The sequence below is a fragment of the Battus philenor genome, unplaced genomic scaffold (assembly GCF_028537555.1).
Source record: "Battus philenor isolate CCGP_79_NKW_IND1 unplaced genomic scaffold, ilBatPhil1.0.hap1 SCAF_19, whole genome shotgun sequence".
NCBI classification, from domain to species: domain Eukaryota; kingdom Metazoa; phylum Arthropoda; class Insecta; order Lepidoptera; family Papilionidae; genus Battus; species Battus philenor.
The window spans coordinates 5,007,301-5,029,789 of NW_027181681.1; the positions used below are offsets into that span (position 1 = coordinate 5,007,301).

At 32.1% G+C, this 22,489-nt stretch overlaps 1 protein-coding gene across 1 annotated transcript in view; it reads right to left on the reverse strand.

Annotated features, from left to right (window-relative positions):
• Pde8 (phosphodiesterase 8) overlaps positions 1 to 22,222 on the reverse strand; it is a 50,157-nt gene extending 27,935 nt beyond the window's left edge. Inside the window, exons 1-4 of the mRNA XM_068764461.1 lie at positions 21,776 to 22,222; positions 8,596 to 8,661; positions 7,519 to 7,724; positions 1,273 to 1,332 (exon numbers count right to left, since the gene is read on the reverse strand). Of these exons, the coding sequence (XP_068620562.1) occupies positions 1,273 to 1,332; positions 7,519 to 7,724; positions 8,596 to 8,661; positions 21,776 to 22,222 (779 nt within the window). The remainder of the gene's footprint in view (positions 1 to 1,272; positions 1,333 to 7,518; positions 7,725 to 8,595; positions 8,662 to 21,775) is intronic.
• Positions 22,223 to 22,489: the final 267 nt, after the last annotated feature.

The window sequence follows — 22,489 nt, forward strand, 5'->3', positions numbered from 1 at the left end:
GTTTATGCGGTGCAGACAGAAATTAATAAAGGTAGGTGAAACAAGTTAATATCATAATAGAAGAAATTAAAAAAGTAAAATCAAGGAAAATAATCACATAAAAAACCTTAGATAAATATACTATAATATAGTACATATTATGGTATAACTCACCGTAAATATCTTTTAGGTGGCCTATGCTTTCAGCGGAACTGAGAACTGGGCTGAATCGATTTTTATGTCTGAGTTTTACTATAAGTTTGTTTAAATATTGAATAAGAAAATGTATAATTAATTTAATTCCACGATCATTCAATTGTATAATACGTAAGAATATTCATGTTTTAAAAGTTATTTAACAATTGTTTTACCAACACTCGGTAACGGAGTTTAAGCTACTTATTTTACCCACATCACATTTTGGGACTCGACAGATCATTGTCCTTAGAGACTACTCAAAATGTTTGTCCAAATGCTCACAATTTTTCAGATCCACTGGTTAAATAATAAGTTAGAAAGGCATGCATTTATATAGAAAACAAAATAAATTGTCGACCATCAGAGTTAATAGAAGTAGTTCGCGGGCTTTTCCAAACTTGGATCTTTATAACTTCAAGGAAATATTAAGAAACTTCGTCGAGTTATAGTCTGGCACAATGAGATAATTGTAAGTCGCCTTACGTAAACGGTTTTCTTTGCAAGCGCTGTCATTGTTTTGATCACGTCTTTTGTTATTTCACCGTCATTTGCTGGACGGATAATTAATTATTTTAGAATATTTGCTCAATGTTGGAGTTCAGTATTACGCTGCGTATAATAGTAATTTTTTGGTTGATAAATCAAACCGTAATGTCAAATTTTAACAAAGAAAATTCAAGATTTTTTTTATAAAAAATGTAAAAGTCAAATATATTTTTAGTAACAGTGGCCACTTAATTTGTTTAGAAGATTACTTTTAAGTTGTTTATAAAAGAATAAATAACAATATTTATTAAAGAGACAAAAGAGGAAATTTCTACATAGATTTGGTAGACAGTTCTTTTTTAAACGTTCTTGTACAGTCTTCGATGCGAAATTTTCCACGGTTTGGTAAATGAAAAGACAGCTTGAAGAACTTTATAAATTTCTTAAGGCGTGCACGTGAAGTTGATAAGTACGCTTTAAACTCCATAATTATATCTGCGTACCTGCTAGGAACTTAAAGGAAATTGCTGTCTAACAAACTTTTGAAAATTGCGGAGGAAAACTAGGGCTACCATCAAAGAATGAAGACGTATATATTCATAGGCTTACCTTTTTTTCACAACAGCGACGAGAACGACATGTTGAGTGTTCTTTATACCTCTGATAGCTCTGAAACAATAATGGATAACTGTTATATCTTGCCCGATTTGCGACATCTCGTTATCTTACAAAATATATGTCAGAATAACATTGGTTTATTTTTCCATGTCAGAGTGTATTCATAAGGCAAATGTAGGCATAAGACGAAAGACAGGACTGTTTTTATGTCAATTTCAATGAAAATACTTTTATAAATCTCATCTATTATGTATGAGTAGATCATATTGTCATTTACATTACGTTATGTATTAGTTATTTATTTTTTGTTGAATATTAAAACATTTTACATAAAAGAAAGCATTAAGGTAAAAATAAACTATTTTTTTTTGTTGTAAAACAAACACACTTCTTTTCTGTTGTATATCACAGTGTCCTTACATTGTGATATAGAATAGAATAGAAGAAGCGAATACAACTTACGTTATACTATTTATTCATTTCATAAACAGAACTTCATTTAAATATAAACCAGAATGAGCTTCTACAATTACATTTGATCTTTTTTTTCCCATTCCCTTATTCTATATATAGGCGAGTCTAAACCTAAATGTGTTCGGCACCTGGGTAGTTACTATAAATATACATTTATAAACACACAAGTAACTATTATTTCAAATACTACTTATAATTCAACTTTTTAATATATTATAACGAATAAACTAACCAGTTGAAATTTATGTACATATATAGCGATAAGCAGAAGTAAACATTTACATTTACCAGTCATCTATTGCAAGGCATAGGACTTCTCCGAAGATATCTAGCTATATACCATAATCGCTATGCTTGGCAAGCGGATTGGCGATCGCAATGTGGTATTATGGTACGTAGTGGATGCCGCTGCCCATCCTCGTGTAACATGTTTGTGAGTAGTGGCAACCACATATAATTTAATGCAGAGTGTTAGTTATATATAATTTTATCTCTGTATCCAAACCCGCGACCTACAGTGGCAAATCTCAGTTTTCTATCGCTGGGCTACCACTGCTCTTTTCCATTTATCATTGTCGTGTAGAAAATACTACAGTGATATACTCGTAAATAGTATTGTATCAGCAAGGCCTTATTAGCTTTTTGAAAGCTGGTGGTGGTTTAGCTTTTCTTACCGGTACAGGCAACTCAATCCATAAGCGCGCAGCATGAATGGTCAATGATTTGACAAGGAAATTACTCATAGTTAAATGCTAAGGAACTTCAACTTCCAGATACTCTGACTAAATTTTTAAAACTTATTTAATATATGTATGTATATACACATACATATATACATGTATATTGTCTAGACCTAAGAAATTATTGATTTGAATAACGAATCGAATGCACATGTTTGTACGTATACTTTTCCGCTCATTGAATAAAAGCATTTATTTACAATTATTAATCTATACTCCCTACATTTGTTCCGAATTTCCGTAACAGAATCGTACGAATTCAACTAATACGTTTTGTGTCGCTGTCATTTACACGGCGGCAAATATTTTAAAAGTAGAATTACAATTCTTCCATTTGTCAGGATAAAATAAATTTTAAATTTCTCGTCCTTTTTAGATCTCATTACCATGGATAAATACATTTTAAATGATAAGTACTTCTCTGTTGTAACTTACAATGTATTCAAAGTATTCGGTGTAAATGCTTATTTATATGAACCAACAAACACGTTTTATAGTTCTAAATATGTAATAACTCTATCTATAGGTAAATACAAAAAATCGTGATTAAATAGTTAACCATAGCCGGAAATAACAACAAGAGATAACATAGAACATTTTATATCACTTTTTTTATACATTTCTGATGTTATTAGTACAGATATAGTACAGATACTAGCACATCTTTACCTTATTTCTACATTTGGTATGCCTAATTAAATTAAGTTATACGATATGATCTAAGATAGAGTACAGGCTTCCTCCAACTGCTTCCATATTCCCCTACCTATCCAGTCCGTTCCTTAAGTTTGGACTATGTCATTAGCTCTCCGTTTACGTGGCCTTTCAACATTCCTTTTGTCCTTTCTTTCCATTGCAAAACTATCACAGCAGATCAACAGATGATCAATCTGTTGTCTCGGTAGCGTGAAATGTTTCTTGCCCACTTCCGCAACTTAAAACTGTAGTGAATATTTCAGTGAAATTATAACATGTTTTTTAAAATAATTAATAATTATAATTACCTTTTATTAGTATATGTAAAACTTGCACTTTGTAATATTGTCAGTAACTAGATATTTATTAAAATAAAAAGTCAAAGAAGCAAGCCATTGAGCTGGTGTATATATCCGTTGTTTACTATGGATTTTACTAAAGAAATTACACAATTACTTCAGTATGTCCTTGTCCACAACAAGCTTCCCCAGTGCCTTTGAGATTTTCCCATTTCAATATTCTTTCATACTTATTCGCTAAGCTCTCCACATAATGCGACCGGGGATATGTGGTCACTCCTGGCCGAGACATACTTCGTCCTACACACTCGTATTTACATTGAAGTATGGATAACGTCTACAAATAAACGAAAGTCCTCATACTTAATATTACATTCCTTTTTTGTGAAAAGTTTTTATGTACACAATTTGGACAGATAATCAAAGATTAGAAATAGTTTTTATAATAAATTAGATCAATATACCGAGTGTTATTATTAATGCAAGGTAATTTAAATTAAGGTGGAAAATGTTTGCGGTCGTATGTATTCATTTTTTAATTTTTTGCTGCTAAATGATTTAAAATTAATTTGTTTTTCTTTTTAATTATATTACTAAACATAGAACTTGACGAGTAAAGAGTAATTAATTGAATTGCCTTTAAATAATAGTTATTATAAAATTTGACGTTTTACTATATATGGCTACTGTAGTCAACAATAATTAAAAAAATTATAACTATAAAAATTGAGCATTCCAAATTATAACCTTTTAATAGCTCAGTGTATTCGCTTAGATCTCTCAAAGATTATTTATGTGTTATATGAATAGACTTCTAAAAAATACATAGAGCGGTAGCCAGTTACCGTGAGTTCTAACGTAACTGTCTTCAAGAAATTAAAAGAAAGAAGTAAGAAAGCAGAAAGCAGAAATAAGGCACTGGGATTATTATTTTCCCAAGAGAACCTTTCTCACCATAACGTGCGGTGGTTACAACGCTTCAGAATTAAGGAAAATTACGCAAAGGGGAGGATAAAATAACAAATAAACAATAATAAATTCTAACCTTTAAGCAGAGAAGAACAATTAAGAACTGAGAAAGATTAGAGTACGTCACACATACACAAATTCAGGTTTAATTTAAATTCAGAAGATGCTTTTAAATTAAATTGGCATCAACATCATCATTATAGCTGTTTTAATTTGCATATTTGAATAATAAATGAACTGTGTGGTTTTGATTGAAAACGACATGTTAGCCTTTGTAGAGCTGTAACTGTTTTGTTGATTTCAGGAATCGCAGATCCTGAATCTACAAGTTTAATGATTTGCAGAAAAAAATTAAGATCAATATTCCTAAAAGCGACATGTCAACTATTTATCGCAGGTAGGGTTTGTGTTTCAATTACGTAAACTTTATATAGCTTAGCAGTATTTTATTCAAAATTTCTTATTAATACTTTGTTATGTTGGATAAGCCAAACGACTCAATAAATAATATTAAGTCAAACATGCCGTAGGTATATGACGCGGGTGTGACAGCTACCTACGACTTTATAATGGGCCCGCGGCTGCTTTTTGGAACTGAAGGGATAATTTAGTCCTTTTTATATATTCAATGTACATTTTGAGCATCTCTATATGTAAATTATGAAAGCACAGTAACATGTACCATGAGACGCGGTAAATGAAAGAAAACGCATTTGACGTCTTGTACATGTGGTTCTAGAGATTAATGTTGCGTATATCGGGAATGTACTAATGTTTCTATTTCCCAGGAGTTTAAGATTGTGTAATGCTTTTTAACGATATCAAAAAAAGACGACACTTTATATATTTATATACGACGCTACGTGTATTTAGAGACAATGCTATATAGAGAGTCGGCAGGGTAGTGTTCGAGAAAATTACATAGCATATTTTCGTAAAATATTCCGAATGCCTTGAAGAAGTTTCACGACGAATATAAAATATATTCCCAGTGGTGACTTACGTCTCCTACTTCGGGTCTCATTGGACAGCTTACAGTTGCTGAACGAGCCATTCTCCAAATGCAATACATACATCCTTACGTCCTTTGCGTACCATAATACCAAAACGCCAACCCGTCTGCCAAGCGTGGCATATCCCACAATAGATATCTTTTGAGTTAGCTTATACCTTGTAGCAGGCATCTATGGGCTGAAACGATGACGATAATTGAGTAATATTTTTCTTGTCCGGCGCATTTTTAATAAGAAAATATTCGTTTTAGATATGTGCGTTTGTAATCATTGGACTGTTTTACCACATTCTATATACGTACAAGTGCATATTATTATCGACTTTATATAACGAATAGTGACCACTTGTCTACGTTATACTTGTCAATTTAATTTGAAATAGAATCAAGTTAACTTATAATGTAAAATAACTACAATTTTCAATTACAAGTATTAGTTTTCCGCTTTTATCATATATACAACAAATACAGCTGGGTTTTTTGTGGTTAATTAAATATAACTGTATAAACCTGTAGTAATAACAATTCATTTGTAAGATTGTTCATGATTTCTAAATCCCGTACCCTGTTATAAATATTTTTAAGTACATGTTCATAAACTTATATACTTATACACTTATACATATACTTATACACTTATATATACTTATTATTGCATAATAATTTAGAGGCATTACGCAAGTCACAGTTGTAAACAGCATAGTTGTCTACAAAAAACATTATATATTTATAATGTGTCGATTGTCAAGGTTCAATTAAACAAATCACACGTGAATTAAGATTTTACAATATCAAGTTCATGGAGTAATGTGAATAACAACTACGACGTAAGTAGAGACGCATGTATTTGGGTCGCAAACCTCCATCAAAGTCAGCGTTAACTACTTCGTTTCTCTATAAATTGCTAAGTGCTTATTGATTCGGCAACGTTAGACCGAAGTGATAATTGAATTATTGTAAATAGAATAGTACGCTCAAACCACTGAGCAGTGACTAATTTTCACGAAAATAGACCTTCACCTCAGGACTTGTTTTTCGGAGATTTCCAGAGCTTTTTTTTTTAAAGCTAGATATAATTCTTTCTAGGTGAAATTTACCCATAATCTTAAAGAACCACATTTTTCTTTATTGGTGGACTAATATTTTAAAGAACTTAGGCACTAAGAATAACAAAAAAAAATAAAAAAGGAATGTTCGCACTAAATTCTTTATGACATAAAAAACATTGACCAAGCTCTTTTTTTAAAATATCTATGTTCACTATAATTTACTTAATTAGAGCAATTTTTAATAAGTAAACAAACTTTCCATTGTTCATTGTAAATTCATACAAGTCTCATCACATTAAATATTAAGCTCCGTTTTACAAACAGAGATTTCTTAATCATGTATGGGATGTTTAGTTATATATGTAAAAGCTTTAAAGAAGTGAATATATAGCTTATTATTTATTAGCAAAAAACTGAAAAGTTTTAATCGCTCTGTATAAAGTGATCTTTCCGAAATATGTCACATCTATATTTTTTTCTCTTGGAATATAATAAGCCAATAACTTCTGGCACTACAACAGTCTGCTGGCTATATAGTAAATAATTTTAAAATGTGGAAATCCGAATTTGTGATATGTTTATTGTAACCATACTTTTTTATAATTATTGCTGAATGAATTGATTTTCGTAATAGATGTAGGATACATTTTAATTGACAACAGTTAGTTTAGTTCTAGTTTTTATTATAATGGACTCTTCTAGCATTTTACTTATGGCGAACACAAACCGTCATTGTTTATAATCATAAGTGAGTAATATTATGAATTAATAAAAATACCTCAAACGCAGCAATAATGAAACTCTACAAATCAACCTGTATATATATTACATTTTGCTCCAGTTGAGGCAGTATGTATTAATTTAATTATGTTATTTTCTACTAGTCATTTACAGTCACAATTTTTGTACGTCATAAGAAAGAGACCTCAATTTAATAGCCGTTGGATCGGATTAATTTATCCAGCGTTATAAAGATTTAAAAATTGAGCATGACGTACTTAGCTAGCAAAGGCGCGTCCAGTGATTGCGGTTGACGCGCGTCCACCACGACGACGTGCGGCAGACGCGCGTCTGTATCGCGACGGAAAGCGTCAAGCGCCTCCCGCGCCCCACGTGCCGCCCTTGCCTCCCCGCCCGCCCTCGCAGCCGCCGCACACGCCGCCGCGCAAACGCGCGAACCTCTCTCCGGAAATACGCATAGCAACTGCGGACAACAATTACTTATTATTAAAAAGTAATCATGATCAAATCAGAAATGGGGATGTTTGTAAAAGAATGAAGATCACCGATTTAGCTGGAAGAATACCACGCCTGAATAACAGTGGTCCAACGGATGGCCTGTAAGGCTGAATGATTTACGAGTGGCGCGATGTGGATAGGCCTCCTTATAGGTGAAACGATGACATAGTTAAGGTCACGGGAAGTCGCTGGAAGCGGGCAGCGCAGAATCAATCATAGTGGTGACCTTTGGGGGAGGCCAATGCCTATACATAGGTCTATTGGCTGGTAATGTATCATTATCGTGATCTGACGTGATTCTGTATGATCCTCTTGAACCTTGTATTATTATCGATACAATTAAATTATTTTCACGTATCATCATCATCGTAGGAAGTCTCTAGGAGTGGTAATAGGCCTCCTCTATAGATTTCTATTAGGGCCTGTTGAAAGCGGCTTGCATCCAACGTCTTCCGACGGTCTTAAAATGGTCGTCATCTCTACAAATATAAACATATGTTCAGCAAACGATATGTAACAATGTAATAATTTTTCTCGGGTGTCGTAATATGTTTTAAATTATAACATATAGATTAGTCGATTAATAACACGTGTGCCGAACAAAGATTATTTAATATTTTTTACATCTAACAATAAATGTAAAGATTACCATATCATATTTTATTGTTGCTACGACTACATTTTCAGATATTAATTATTATTTTTTGATATTAGATGAATTTTAATAATAGATTTAAGTAAAAAATACATTAATTTGGAGTAAATAATACTATTTATGGATACTTAAAGAAGTGGTTTATTTAAAAGAAGACACCGAAATAAATTAATATGTTTACCTCAAGAGGTTCTGGCGGTGCGTAGAACAGGGCTGAGGGGATGTTTGTCGGCGGCGGAGATCTGTTCTGTACAAAGAGAGAAAACTTTAAAAATTTGCACTGTATTTACTATTTATTAGAAAAATTATTATAATATCCCCGTTGAACTTCCTAGCATCTACATATACCGGTGAAAAATATGATACTCGTATATATTCTTAATCAGTTTAAAGCTTTCTGATATTTTTATCATTTCTATACATTTTTTTGCAAAGTGGTAACATTAAGGTGATGGTTTTCCAACTCGCAGACATGCGCCGTATAATGTGCGAAGCAGAGAAACTCCATTTACTTCAAGTACAAAATGCTCTTTTAACTAACATGAACTTGTCTATAATTTGTATAACATTGATCGTTCGTGTCTTAATCTTTATTAAGAGAACCTTTCGTATTTTTTTTCTTTTTAATTCTTTTATTAACGCTTAGTTATAGGCTGGCATAATTATGAGCAAGGATGTGTGTCGTCTTCGTTTTATAGGTAGACTTACTCTATTAGAATAATTTCGTTATTTCGATGGAATAATTTATGTTAAATATAATTATGGATTTATATCTATATTTACTTTGCAGTGCTGGTAGGCCCTCCTCTAGGTGGACCGATGAAATAGTTAAAGTCGCGAGAAGTCTATGAAAGAGGGCAGCGCAAGACCGTTCATCATGACGATTTTTGAAAGAACCTAACCTTGCAGTGGTCGTCTATCGGCAGCCATGATGATAATGACAATGATTTCGGTTTCAATGCGATTTTTTTATCGTAAGTTAATAGTGCAAGTTTATATTTCATGTTACATGTTCTTCAAAACTACGACACAATATATTCATAATCCTTTATTCCTACGTTACTATTTTATGTATAATTAATTAAATAATAATCAATATTCATATATATTTCGAGTCGGTAGAGTCACAGGCCTGTATCATAGTTCTGAGGTTACCATTGTAAGCAATGTATAAAAGCACTCTGTTGAATGGGAGCGTAGAGAGCGTAGAACGTTTCCCAGAGATGACCTATTTACGCCACAGAGTATTTAGAACCAGCGTGACATTATTTTAAATTATTACAAAGTAGATAAAACATTTCTACTTCTTATGGCTGTGTACTTAAAAGTGGCCTTTTAAATTGATGAAAGCGAAAGCTCCGATGAAGTATTTAGGTAACGAAGCGTTGTAATGCGAATCTCTTTTGACGCGGGCATAACGCTAAGCCCGCTCGGAGTCTACTCGGAAAAAAATTGCCAAAAATATTAGATAAAAATGTTACCAGGAAAAATTGCGATTACTCAGGGATATTGTAATTTTTTTACGTATAAAATAATTAATCATATTTCATTTACTTTTTGTTTTGTAGATATGTGTGCGAGATATAGGGTGATTGAATATATTATTGTTTCAAAAGAATTAACGCATTCCCCGTCTGCTTAATGCGTAGTACACTCTACCATAAAATCAATGGTGAAACCGTAATAATAAAAAACCATATTATAGTAAGGAAAAGCTTTATTAAAATTTGAATTACTAGATATTAAAATCAATTACTGTTTTCTATCAGTCACTGCATAAATTTTACGGCCAAATAAAAAATGATTAGCTTGTCGTATTTCAATAGAAAAAAAAATGAATTTAACATATTTCATTGTGATCACTTTATACAAGGTAATTAGCAATAGGTTTAAAAGCTTTTTACGGACAAATGAGCTATATCTAAATCTGCTATATATTCACGCTTTTAAAGTTTTTAATCCTAAAACCAATCATCTTTGTAACTACAATCTCAGCGAGATATTTTTATGTTAATTCGAATAGTGATCTAATGCATTACTATATAGTATTAGATTAATATATATCATTTCTACATAAATTATGATTGTAGCTCTGGTAGGCGGTAAAGTGTGTAGGTTGGTAATACCGTAAAGAGTAAAGCGCTTGTAATGCCGTGTTCCAATTTAAATAGCGCCTTATCAAGAAATATTACTGAGCTAATGATCTATGCCTATATCTAGAGGACGTCCTTTGACTGAAATAAAAATGATGATGATTGCTATTGCCTTGTACGAAATAGAAAACATATCTTGGCAAGTAATCACTGTTTATTGTTAAGATATTAAATCAATTAATAAATTGATGATTGAAATACAAGTTCATTATAATATATAGTGTCCTATTGTATTCAGGGCATTGTAAAAGTTACCACGAAAAGACCGATCTGAGTTTGTTGGTCGCTTTTTTCAGATCAGGCCATGAAACTTAGGTTACTTAAAGGATGTCATTACAAAGGAATTCAATTAGATTTTAGTTTCTTTCAAATTGGGCTCTTCTGGCATTCTTCACATGACACACACAAGTGATCTCTGTGAATGATCCCACTTCGTAATGAAATGGGAACAATCTACAGAGTGATTGGTTATAGGTATAAAAGTCTTGAAGGGGTGAGTGTTTAGCTCATCTGCTGAAATTTCATGTATAAACCACAATTTCCCAAAATCAATCGTTTAGGAAATTAGTAATAACGTTACGTATGAAATTTTTTTCTGAGTTTGGATTTTGGCATATTAAAATAATTTCTTATTATCTATATGTCCTTGTAGAGTTTGCACTGCTAGAAATTATAAGCTTGTTGCATTTCAATAGAAAAAATAAAATATGTAACATATTTCACAGTTATTCCTTTAAACATACTGATCAGAATTAATTAGGTTTTAGTCATTACAGCTATAATGACTAAAACCTAATTAAATAACCAAACACTCTCTGTAGTAAATACGATGTTCAATACTATTAAAAGCGCCTAGCTAGCTTTGTACAGAAAGAAGGGATCCTGGTCACCGCGGCTTGCGATCGTAATGTAAGGTGGCTTATAAAAGCATCCATTAGTCGTTTTAATAGAAACACGCTCGTTCCGTTAATGATTTTCAGTGAAACTTTACACTAGAGAGTTGCTTAATTAATAAGTACGACACGTGTAGTCGGCTCATATTCCAAATTGCTGCTCTTTTTACATTTTCCGTAGAGAATTATTGAAGGTCTGATGGATAATTCACGTTATCAGTTTATCATTTTAATTTATTGTTTAATTTTACTTACATTCATAATCTAGAATTAAAAAATGTATGATTAAATGATAATAGGGATTACGGTACGTGGCAATAACGTAGTTTTTAGGCAATAATTATACAAATCGTTGAAAACACCCACAGTTCATGATTATTTTTATATAACAAAGCTGTTAAAGAGAGCATTGTCAAAAACTTTTACGCCAAAAATTTACTAGCTTCTCTAGCCCAGCTTTCTTTATCAGAATATATTGTTTGTAACCTTACGCTTGTTAGCAAATCTAGTCGACTCTTTTTTAATTGATGTCATAATAAAGACGCAGTCGTCCATATATGGTATAGAAATTAGAAACAAATTCGTTGTCACACATACATACATACATGTATATATATATATACTTACATATGTATGAATATATATACATATGTACATAAACATCTTTATCATATCGTCTCATCAAATCTCATTATTTCTCGGTTGATATTTTAAAAATAGTGCAGGTCTTTCTTACTTATGTTATAGAAAACAGTACGAAAAAAAGATACCGATTTTTTTTGTTAACCAAAAGCATTGTCCACCCGTTAACCTTTTACCGCTTAAGTCGTTAAACCTGAATCTCTCCTATCTACTGTAACTAACTACAATAACTAAGGTCACTCTGGATAGCCTAGACAAAGCCTTTTTAAATTATTTATTTCTATGGATCGGGACGCTACCACCTAACAGAATAATTTAAAACTCACGACCTGTATGGTAAATAAACATTATTTACTTATCATAAATAAGTCATTCAAATTCTTATGTTCATTGCTTTATTAGCATTTACCATTTCCATGAGTTTAAAGAGTCAGAGCACCGAAAGTGGCTTACCCCAGACCTAATTTTAGGGGCCTCCGTCTGGAGCCTTAACTCCGCTATGTATTATTTTTATTCCTGAGTTAGCAGTCCCGTTAAGATTTTAGGTACACACACAAATATTAATAGGGCTCCCATATTGAATGCCAATAGGATTGGTTGGAAGCAGCTTTCGTTCAACTTCTTCTAACCATTTTAACTAGTCTGTCCAACTTGTGAGTGAATGTTTTACGCTACGCTTGCCAGTTGGTAGTCTCTACTTTATATATACGGATCTGTTCTGCGTATCATCTGATGTAACCGTTACTTCAACTCGTCAATCCGTTAGGCAATGACGAATCATCTCGTCTGTCTTCTAAATACATCATAGATAGTACAATTACTGAGTGAACAGGTGTTTCAACTCATAGAGGTATACTGCCAGGCATAGGCCTCTTACAAAGATATCTATGAGGGATATTCCATATTCGCCACGCTTGGCGGGCAGGTTGGCGACCGCAATGTGGTGTTATGATACGCAGAGTACGCTGCTACATCCTTTGGAAACTTGTAAGAAATGTCAATCCTATATTTTTATTGCAAAAAGTATGATTTATACGAGTATAAGATTCTATCACGGAAAACGAAACCGAGACCTATGATCGCTTGTCTCAACCCTCTACTTATGTGCTACTGGGTAAATGTGATATACCATTTTAGTTACCATAACAATGAATAGTTTTCATATTGTATTTGTACCTTTGTTTAATTCTAATGAAGATATTTTATAGTATAGCATAGTATTTTATTTAATAGCGACAGTATTGTATTAAGTTAATTATTAAGTACATGTTTGTTTGAAAAAAATAGAAGAAAAAAAATTGCATTAGGACTATTTGTTACTTCAACAATTTTAAAGATACTTGTGTATTTACAATTACAAGCGTGATGCAGGTTTTCATTTAAAAAGGATACTAGAGCGTGTGTTGTGTTTAGCATAGCTATAAATATATATTTTTAAATTAAACGATGTTTCAATTTCTGTTAACGTCTGCTATTTAAACTTTGGACGTATAATGTTGTACGAATAAACCAATGTTGGGTAGTATTAACGAAAAAGTTAAATTGTGAAATACAATACATGTAGGTAAAAGTACGGATACAATTTATAATATAAAAACATTTCAATTATATTTTGTTGAATAAACTTCGATAGCAATTCATGGATGAGTATACTAAAAAGCTAAAAGTACTTACAGAAATTTTCAAGGAAAATTCTCGGTTAATTATAGAGGTATTACAAAATACGAAAATTTTATTACACGCCTGAAAGTTTGGCTGAAAAGAATTTAAAGATCATTTCTTTTATATTAAACCAATTCGGCTTCTTTTACGAAAATTGGATAAAAATTAATAATATATTTTGCCTATTAAGAGATGGGCAATTAAATATATGTACAAAGAAAAAACGTTGGTATTGAAAAATTTTCTTTTTGAACAATTATTTTCGCAACAGGTAACACACAGAAAACTGTTACATGAACTAAAAACCTTTTTAAAACCGCGAACCCCATTCAAAATCCATCGTCTCAGCAGCTTCTATTCAAATTAAATTGGAACTCCGTTGCTAAAAACATATTTTAATCTCTTAATTGGAGAACTAATGGCTGTAATGAAATTACAATTCATTGTTGTGATTGTAAGCCGGATCGTGTGCAATTACTTAAACAATACGGTAGCCAATAACATAATAGTTGCTAAATTGTTAAGATGCAGAGAAGAGAGATTGAAAGTGCTCCATACTAAGTTTATACTGGACTCACTAAATCAAGTTTTAACTTGAATATAGTACGTTAAGTAGTTAAATGCAAAATCGAATAAGAAATGAGCAGATACGTAGAAAAAACAAGATCACTGATATCTTCAAAAATTCCAGTGGCAATGAGCGATTGTGCAACTGATAGCCGCTGGGCCAAAAGGCTCTCAAGTAGCGATCACGAGCCAATAAACATGGCGCGGGTAAGCCTCGAGGCGACGTAGTTAAATTCGCCAGAAGTTGCTGAATACGGGCAGCGCAAGACCGGACATCGTGACGATCTTATATATATGTATATATATATATATAGATCTTATATATATGAATATATATATACACACATATACATATATACATAAATATTGTTTTGGAAATGGTTTTGGGTAGATAGAATACAGATAGAATCCTATGTAAATTAATGCACTTAGTGTCAATTACAGAAGAATGCGGGGAATCGAACCCGTGACCTATTACCGCAGATCTTAGTACTTTAACGCTGGGCTACCTTTTCAAGTTACTCAATTGAATTCAAACTGTTTAATATCCGCATATTAAAGCTAAACGGTATGACGATAAAATACGAACTGTATTGTTTATTTAAGCCGCTAGAAAGTCCCGTGCAAAATTATCAAAAGTAAGTAGTTAAAGTTGGTATATTTCTCAACTTCCTATGCTTGCGAAAGTTAGATGAGTTGAAGAACTAATAAACTTACAAGTCAAAGAGATCGAATTTTAGTTTCTTAATAAGTAGTACGAAGTAATAATATTTTTTTCCACAGAATATCTTCTACGTGTTATGAATGTTCATTGTTATTATCATTTCAGACGAAGAACGCCCACTGCTGGATATAGCCTCTTGAATATATTTCCCATAGGACTGGTTGGAAGCGGTTAAAATTCCTTCCACGCACTAAGGGTTTGCTAATAGAAAAAGAAACTTTTATAGTGCGAACAGCCAAGGAGTGGAACAATCTACTGGTGTCATTGTTTTCTGACAATTATAACTTAGGAGACAACAGTCAACAGTGAATCAGTGAATGGGTTTCTTTTGAGCAAGTATGTACCAACTTAGGCCTCGTCATAGTTAAGGATCAGGCGAGATTAAATGTTTCGCCTTTAAAGGATAAAAAAACTTTAAGGTCATTTGTCCACCTGATTGATGTACGTTTGTGCGTTTGCCATGCTGTGACTTGGAACTTTTCGCTTTAATCAGAAAATATTGCTACCATTATTATTGAAGCCATAAGACGTACAAGATATTAATATGAATGTAGAGTATCTTTTAAAAGCATCCTAACAGTTCAATACATTAAAATAGAATTCGATGTACACAGACGATTCTCATTTTCACCGAGTACTTATATTTCCATCGTATGTGTAGCATTGATTGATCGATCGATTCCCGTGAAAGGTCCCAACGTAATGTTTGAGTTTCTATAGGTATTGGTGAGGGCTTTGGTCAAATAGTTTGCAGTAGGCGTGTCGTACAAATGTGATAAAATCGTCAACAACATCGTTAAGCGCTTGCTTTCGTTTACACATAGATGAATGGCGAACTGAGCGATGACTGATGAGTAGTGATGGCTGTATAAATATAGGAGTAGCAATGAGGTTAAATTTTTATTTATTACTAGTCTTCATACATCTTTACCCTAAATAGGCCGATACCTTATGCTACTACAACTACTATATCAAATTACCACAACTCTAGATCTTATTATCATTTTAAAAGAATCTTAATTTTATATTTATTTATTCGTGCCATCTAAAAATCTTATAAATGTCAATTACCTTGATGGTATAACTGATTGTTTCAGCTGTCTATATCTAATTTAAATTTAAATAGCATTTACATGCACTTTTGAATTGGCGATTATTTTTACACTACAAGAAGTAACCTACTACCAGCTCGGAACGCTGGTCTGTTGAGAGAAGTCTGCCAGAAACCCAACAGTTACACTTTTAAATGACATTTGAGTCAAGAATCAAGTGTGGAACGATTCGATTAACTAAAATTCATAGATACTACAATAAGATACATTTTATAATAGACTTTTAATTATAGATTTAAAATTATGAAAAGAAGGATCTAAGATATCTTTATTTATTTTTTATTGGTTAAAGCTTAATTTATATTAATTTAACTTGGCTTTTTATCTTATCTATTGCTTTTCAGTTATACTATTGCCTGTCTGATTTTTCATCACCTGATTATAAGGCAGAAGCAAGCACTGTAGTTCCGCTAGGAAATCATTCCTCATCAGTTAATCTTTCATTACCTGCTTTAAAAAAGCGAGCTGGGGCGGTCTGAGTCTTTCGTCGGAGATGATTTTCCACAATACGCCAAGGTTTACCGTATTAAACTATGTTAAACGTTAACAAAAACATGAAAATTTCTAAAAGTTTAGGTAAATAAACTAAAAACTGCTATAAGCGTTCTCTTAGTTCTTGGTATTATGTTTTAATTTGTATAAAAATTAATTTTGAAGATAAGGATAAGTTGCCGAGATGACTCTTAATATTAATTGCTTGTAAGTCTAAAAAAACGGCAGCTATTTTTATATTTTGTTTTCATCTACATTTAAAGTTAAGTGAAAAACCTTTTCTAAATTTCTGAATTACTGTTATGGAAACTTATTAAATATTTCCAAAAAGTGTGTGAAATAACTTTCTCAATTGCTCGATAAAAATCTATCTAATTAAAGCATCCACATTAACAACAATAAGTTTAATAGTTTATGTTGGTCTATAACGGCTTATACTTTCTCATAAGAGACGACGCTTCTTATACATTCTTACGATAAATTGGTATAACGTAACCTTTATAACCTCAATTTTTACGTTGTTTTATCACAACACTTTAAAAAGTAACAGTTAAACATCAAAAGAGGACAGACAACACTATTTGTAGCATATACTTTAAAAAAATTATTACTTTTTTGGTTTTCATTTTTTTTTGTTTGATTTTTTTTATATTGTGTTCTATACAATTGATTGTTTAGAGGCAAGTACCAGATTTCGCTTCAAATATTGTAAAAACGAATCATCGGCACTTCTACTTGATCATCACCATTATCATCATTTAAGCCGCGGGCCGTTCAATTTTGAACAGAACGCCCAAATATAAATCGTATTTATAGTAAAATTTATTTTATAAATAATCTTTTTTAAAACAAAAATACAGCTATTGTAAAACGTACACTCGGACGAGATGAAGAGAGGACCTTGTTAAAGTCAGCGGAAGAGGTTAGATGTAGCTCGCTTCCAAATGGTGCTATTAGAAATCTATGAAAAGGTTTTAGTGAAATAGTAGACATCCTATGGTTGAAATGATCATGAAATATGAGAAAAACATTGGAGGCAGAATTCAAGATTGTCGGTATAGGTTTATTTTAAAAAGCGTTTTGGACAGTTAAATAGCTGAAATAATGACATAATTATTTAACTATAAAGTGACGTGATATGTTTGCAATACATCCAAATACAAGGTGGATATACGACCTTATTAAGATCGTTAAAAGATGGTGGATGCAGGCCGATTTCGATCAGTTTTGTTGATTCTATGGGGGAGGCCTAACGATGTTGATAAATGAATGTTATGGTTTACTATAGACTTGATTTCGGGTCTAAAAAGTATGTGGTTTTAATCTATTAATAGAAAAACTAAACTACTGCAATTAACAATTTGATATACAAAAACAAATTAGTTTGCACTTGTTACAGACGACGCGCGAATAGACGATGTATAAATAAATCACTTACGCCCAGTCACCTTGTCTTAAAGCGCTTATGTAATTTATAACCTCGGCGAGCAACTTTATACACGGCCGCTAATCGTTTATACTGGCCAATGGATTAGTTTTCAATCGCTTAAATTGTTCGCCGCTTGTTCAATTTGTTTATTTACAAATACAGCGTGTTCGAACCTTCAGGATTTTAAAAACGAAGTATTGTACTTTTGTCATAAATTAGTAACTCTTTCGTGGACAACTGTTTAAGGTGTATGATAATCCTATTATAGTGTTAAGGTTTTTTAAGTGATAATAGTCGGAATGGTAAAAGCGAACTGAGTGATAGCCTAAACTAAAGTTCTACCCTTAGGGGCCATAGGCTCGCAAAAAGCTCGGCGGTCTCTCAATACGGGATTGAAAATAGCAAGTAGCGGTATTCTCGGCTCTCAAAAGTGCCTTGCGTTTGCTTCCTCAAGTCTGCGGAATTTGTAAATAGCAGTAAGATTCAACTTTACATAGAAAGAAATGCTTGAACATAATAAAGTATATTTCTACAACTCCTGGGTAGCTAAAACAAACATCCTAAACATCTTTATTATTATTTCATAATACATGTTATTGTCTAGTTGTTGACCAATTTAATGATGAAATAAGAAAGTCGTGATCACAATTAAAAGTTGAAGTAAGCCCTTCAAAAAGTAAGGACGCGTCTTGTATCAATTCTAAATATGAAAACCTCACATATGTATTGATCACGATGAGTCACTATTTTCTTAACTCTAAAACGAGTTCAATGTTCGGTTTATATCGGTAAAACTCCACGCCGCGCCATCATTCATCATCTGAGCAGGCAATAGAATAAGAAGTGAAATGTTTTACTATCTCGTTGTAGTAGAAAATATAATAGGAACACGATTATAGCCAGGCTATTAAGTGTATCGGTGCTCTATTTTTGAGTAAACTTTTTTAAGTATCACGTTCCTCTTTTTTTTGTTTTAATTGATGTGTTGTTTTAATATCATGGGTAATTTTTACGCGAATTTATGGTGTAATACTACGTAAGTAAATTGAAGTTTTTCTTAGTTTAAAAGATTTATAGAATATCGTGATGCCTTAAAATCGAGTGTTAGGGACTTATTGACAAGGTCATAGACACACAACGAGTTACGGAGCGATCGAATCAGAGATTAGGAGATATTTAGATGAACGAAAGTAAGAAAATCTATGTGATGAGATCTACATTCAGCAATGCAAACATTTTCATTGAATGTTACGATAGATAAAACATAAAAAGATTCTTTTGAATAAGATGACATCAAATACGAGGACGTTTTCAAGTTTATTTTCCAACGATATTTCTATCCACGGGAGTTCTAAAAAAGTTTTTTTTTCTTCTAATTAAGCCTGAAGATTTAGGAGCTTCGCAATATTATACGCTTAATTTACGGCGAAATAAATTGTCCGGTGGGTTTACTGGAACGACACACTGCAGCGAGCGCTTGCCGTCCAATAAATTTCAATTTAGTGGCCCCAGACGCGGATTTGTTTAGACTATTGGATTCCCATCACGTGTACTGCGGCGCCGAATTAAATTAATTCGACTTACGTCGATGGTTTAAGCCTTTGTTTTAATAACTTAATCACCAAACAGAGTGCGAAAAGTGACTTATTCTTAATAATTAACAAATAAAATAAAACTGTGTCAACCATTGAGTTAAAATGTGTGTTAGATGTCAATATTAGTAAAATAGGGTGACCAAATTGTTCTTTATTATGAGTTTTAGTAGCAAGTAATACAAGAACTAATTATGTTATTTATAACATCAATTTAATGTACGGGATTAAGAAGTTTATAGTGTCTTTAGGTGAATGTGTTAAAGAGGCACAGGTTATAAAGCTGACATGACAGAAATTTCATTTATAGTGTAATAAACGTTTGTTATGCCCTAAGCTTTGCTGTGAGGTCAAATCAGAAATGATGAGATCAGCAAAAGAACAAGTCATCGACGGTCTGAAGTGGCAGAGGGCAGGGTACAACGTTCATATAAACGGCGGCCGTCGAGGCCGTAAGGTTGTCGAGTAAATACCTCAAGCTGGTAGATGTGACGTAGTTTATTAAACCAAGAAATAGTATCTCTACTAAGTGGACTAACGATATACTCAAGGTCTCAGGAAGTTGCTGCATGCGGTTAGTGCAAATTCGGTTATATGGGCGATCTCTCACAGACGCATATGCCTTACAATGAGCGTTTTTCAACTACATGATGTAGATGAAGGAATATTTGTAATAAAGAGGCATTCAAAATCAGATGAAAACAAATACTAGAAAGTCTATTTTTTTTTCAAAATCATTACCAATCAGTCAGTTAAATCAAAATAAAAATTACGAATTTGCTGTCAATATAGACAGTGCCGGTCGAATCGTAATTTACAACAATTCACTGAAGCTTCATTTTCACTCCTTTGTTAGTTACAATGATCGGATCGGCACCCGTGCCGACAACTCCTTTGTTGAGTTATTGCATTTAGTAATATGTGAATTTCTCCCATTTTACATGTTTGAACAGGTTAGAAGATTTAAATAGAATATGTTTCAAATTATGTTTTTAATTCAAGTTAAATGACCAATTCACGTGTTTATTTGACACTTTTTGTTTAAGATATTTAATAATATAATCTTTAGTACAAAAATTACATAAGCCACAATTTAGATATATTTTGTTAATTCAGGATTGTTAAATGAAAAACAATTATTTGCTTGATACGTGTATAAAAACATGTATGAAAATATATTTTAATAAATAAAAGTATTACATAAAACTTTACAAAACGTGATACGTTCTGTATCTGCTTTGTAAAATGCGCTTATCTACTTAAATAATACTCATTGATTGTAAGATACGTTAATTGTTTAAACAATAAAAGTACCGCTACCGACTAATAAAATTGTAATTGCTGAATTTAATATTATATAGTTGTATTTATTCTGTAACTGTATATTCTATAGCTGTAATACTAGGTAAATAATTATTACTCGCTAGGCGTATTGAAATGACATTATTTATTTTTAATGTTTACTTATGTCTATTATTTCCATGTCATTTTACGTCATCACTCTGTAAATCTATCACGCGTAATTCAATATTTTCACATTGTCTGAAGACCGATTGTTTTATTATCGTTTCGTTTTCGAAGTGACAGCGGCAAAAACTTAAGGAATTACTACAAAGGAATTCAAAATGGTAACGAAATTAAAGTTAGTTAGATTTTAGTACTTTAATATCTTTTGTTTTAACTTCCAAATGTTGGTCTTTACTACGCCTTGTACAAAAGATGTATCATCCTTTAATAAAAAGTGACCGTCAGCATATTCTTATAATATCTCCTTATAATATTTATTTAATATCAATATTATAAATTAGTCACACAATAATCACCAGTTTCTGATTATTAGAAGTAAACAGAAAGGATTATAATATATTAATCCTATATTATCTACTTGAGGGATTGATTATTACGTATAAATATAACTGATACGGTTGGCAAGTTTTCTGTACAAGTAAGATATAGGAGTTTTATATTTAAATAGTTTGAACAGGTCGTTGTTGCAGTTAATTTCCATAAAATAAAACATAAATTTTGTTATTAATACCTTAGAAATTTAAAACTTTCTCATTATTAAGAATGTATTAAAACTATGTTTATTTACCACTTCCACGTCTTCCATTTCGATGTCACCAATAATTTCTTCAGCAATTTTAGTTAGAGAAATACTCGGTCTTACTGACACTCTGGGTCTTGATATTGAAGATCTCTTCCATACATCGTTCTCCGTATTTGTTTCATCGTTTAAACTAGCTAGTTGATCGTGAAAGTTCACTATAATTGGTATATCACAATCGGAATAAGAATTGTTGCGTGACAGGCCTTTCTTGCGCTCTGTTTCTGTTGTTTTTCGATTTAAATCGTCGAACTGGTTATAAACTTTAAAACCATTTGGTTTTTCCACGACAGCATTTGAAAATGTATCCTTGTATTCACATTCTAAATCGAAACCACGATCATCAAAGAACTTTTTGAACTTAGCCCAACAGCTTAATTGTTTTTCTAAAACACCGTCGTCTTTAACGGCATAACCTACGTTACTGTCTTTCATTTTTGCATCCAAATAATTTCTAATCAAATTAATTTTCAACGATTAGATCTAATGAAGATAATGAAACGGAACTGTTAGTAATCGTAACACAATCGCCCGATAGGCAGTGATAAATGTTTAGTCTATACCCAAAGGCTACTATTTCGTTTTATTAACTTTTATATTTAAATACAGTTTATTATTTATTGCCTAGGTAGATTACGAGTTAAAAGCTGTTTTAGTAATAGCAGATCTATCTGATTCTTACAACACAAAGACTAAATCAAA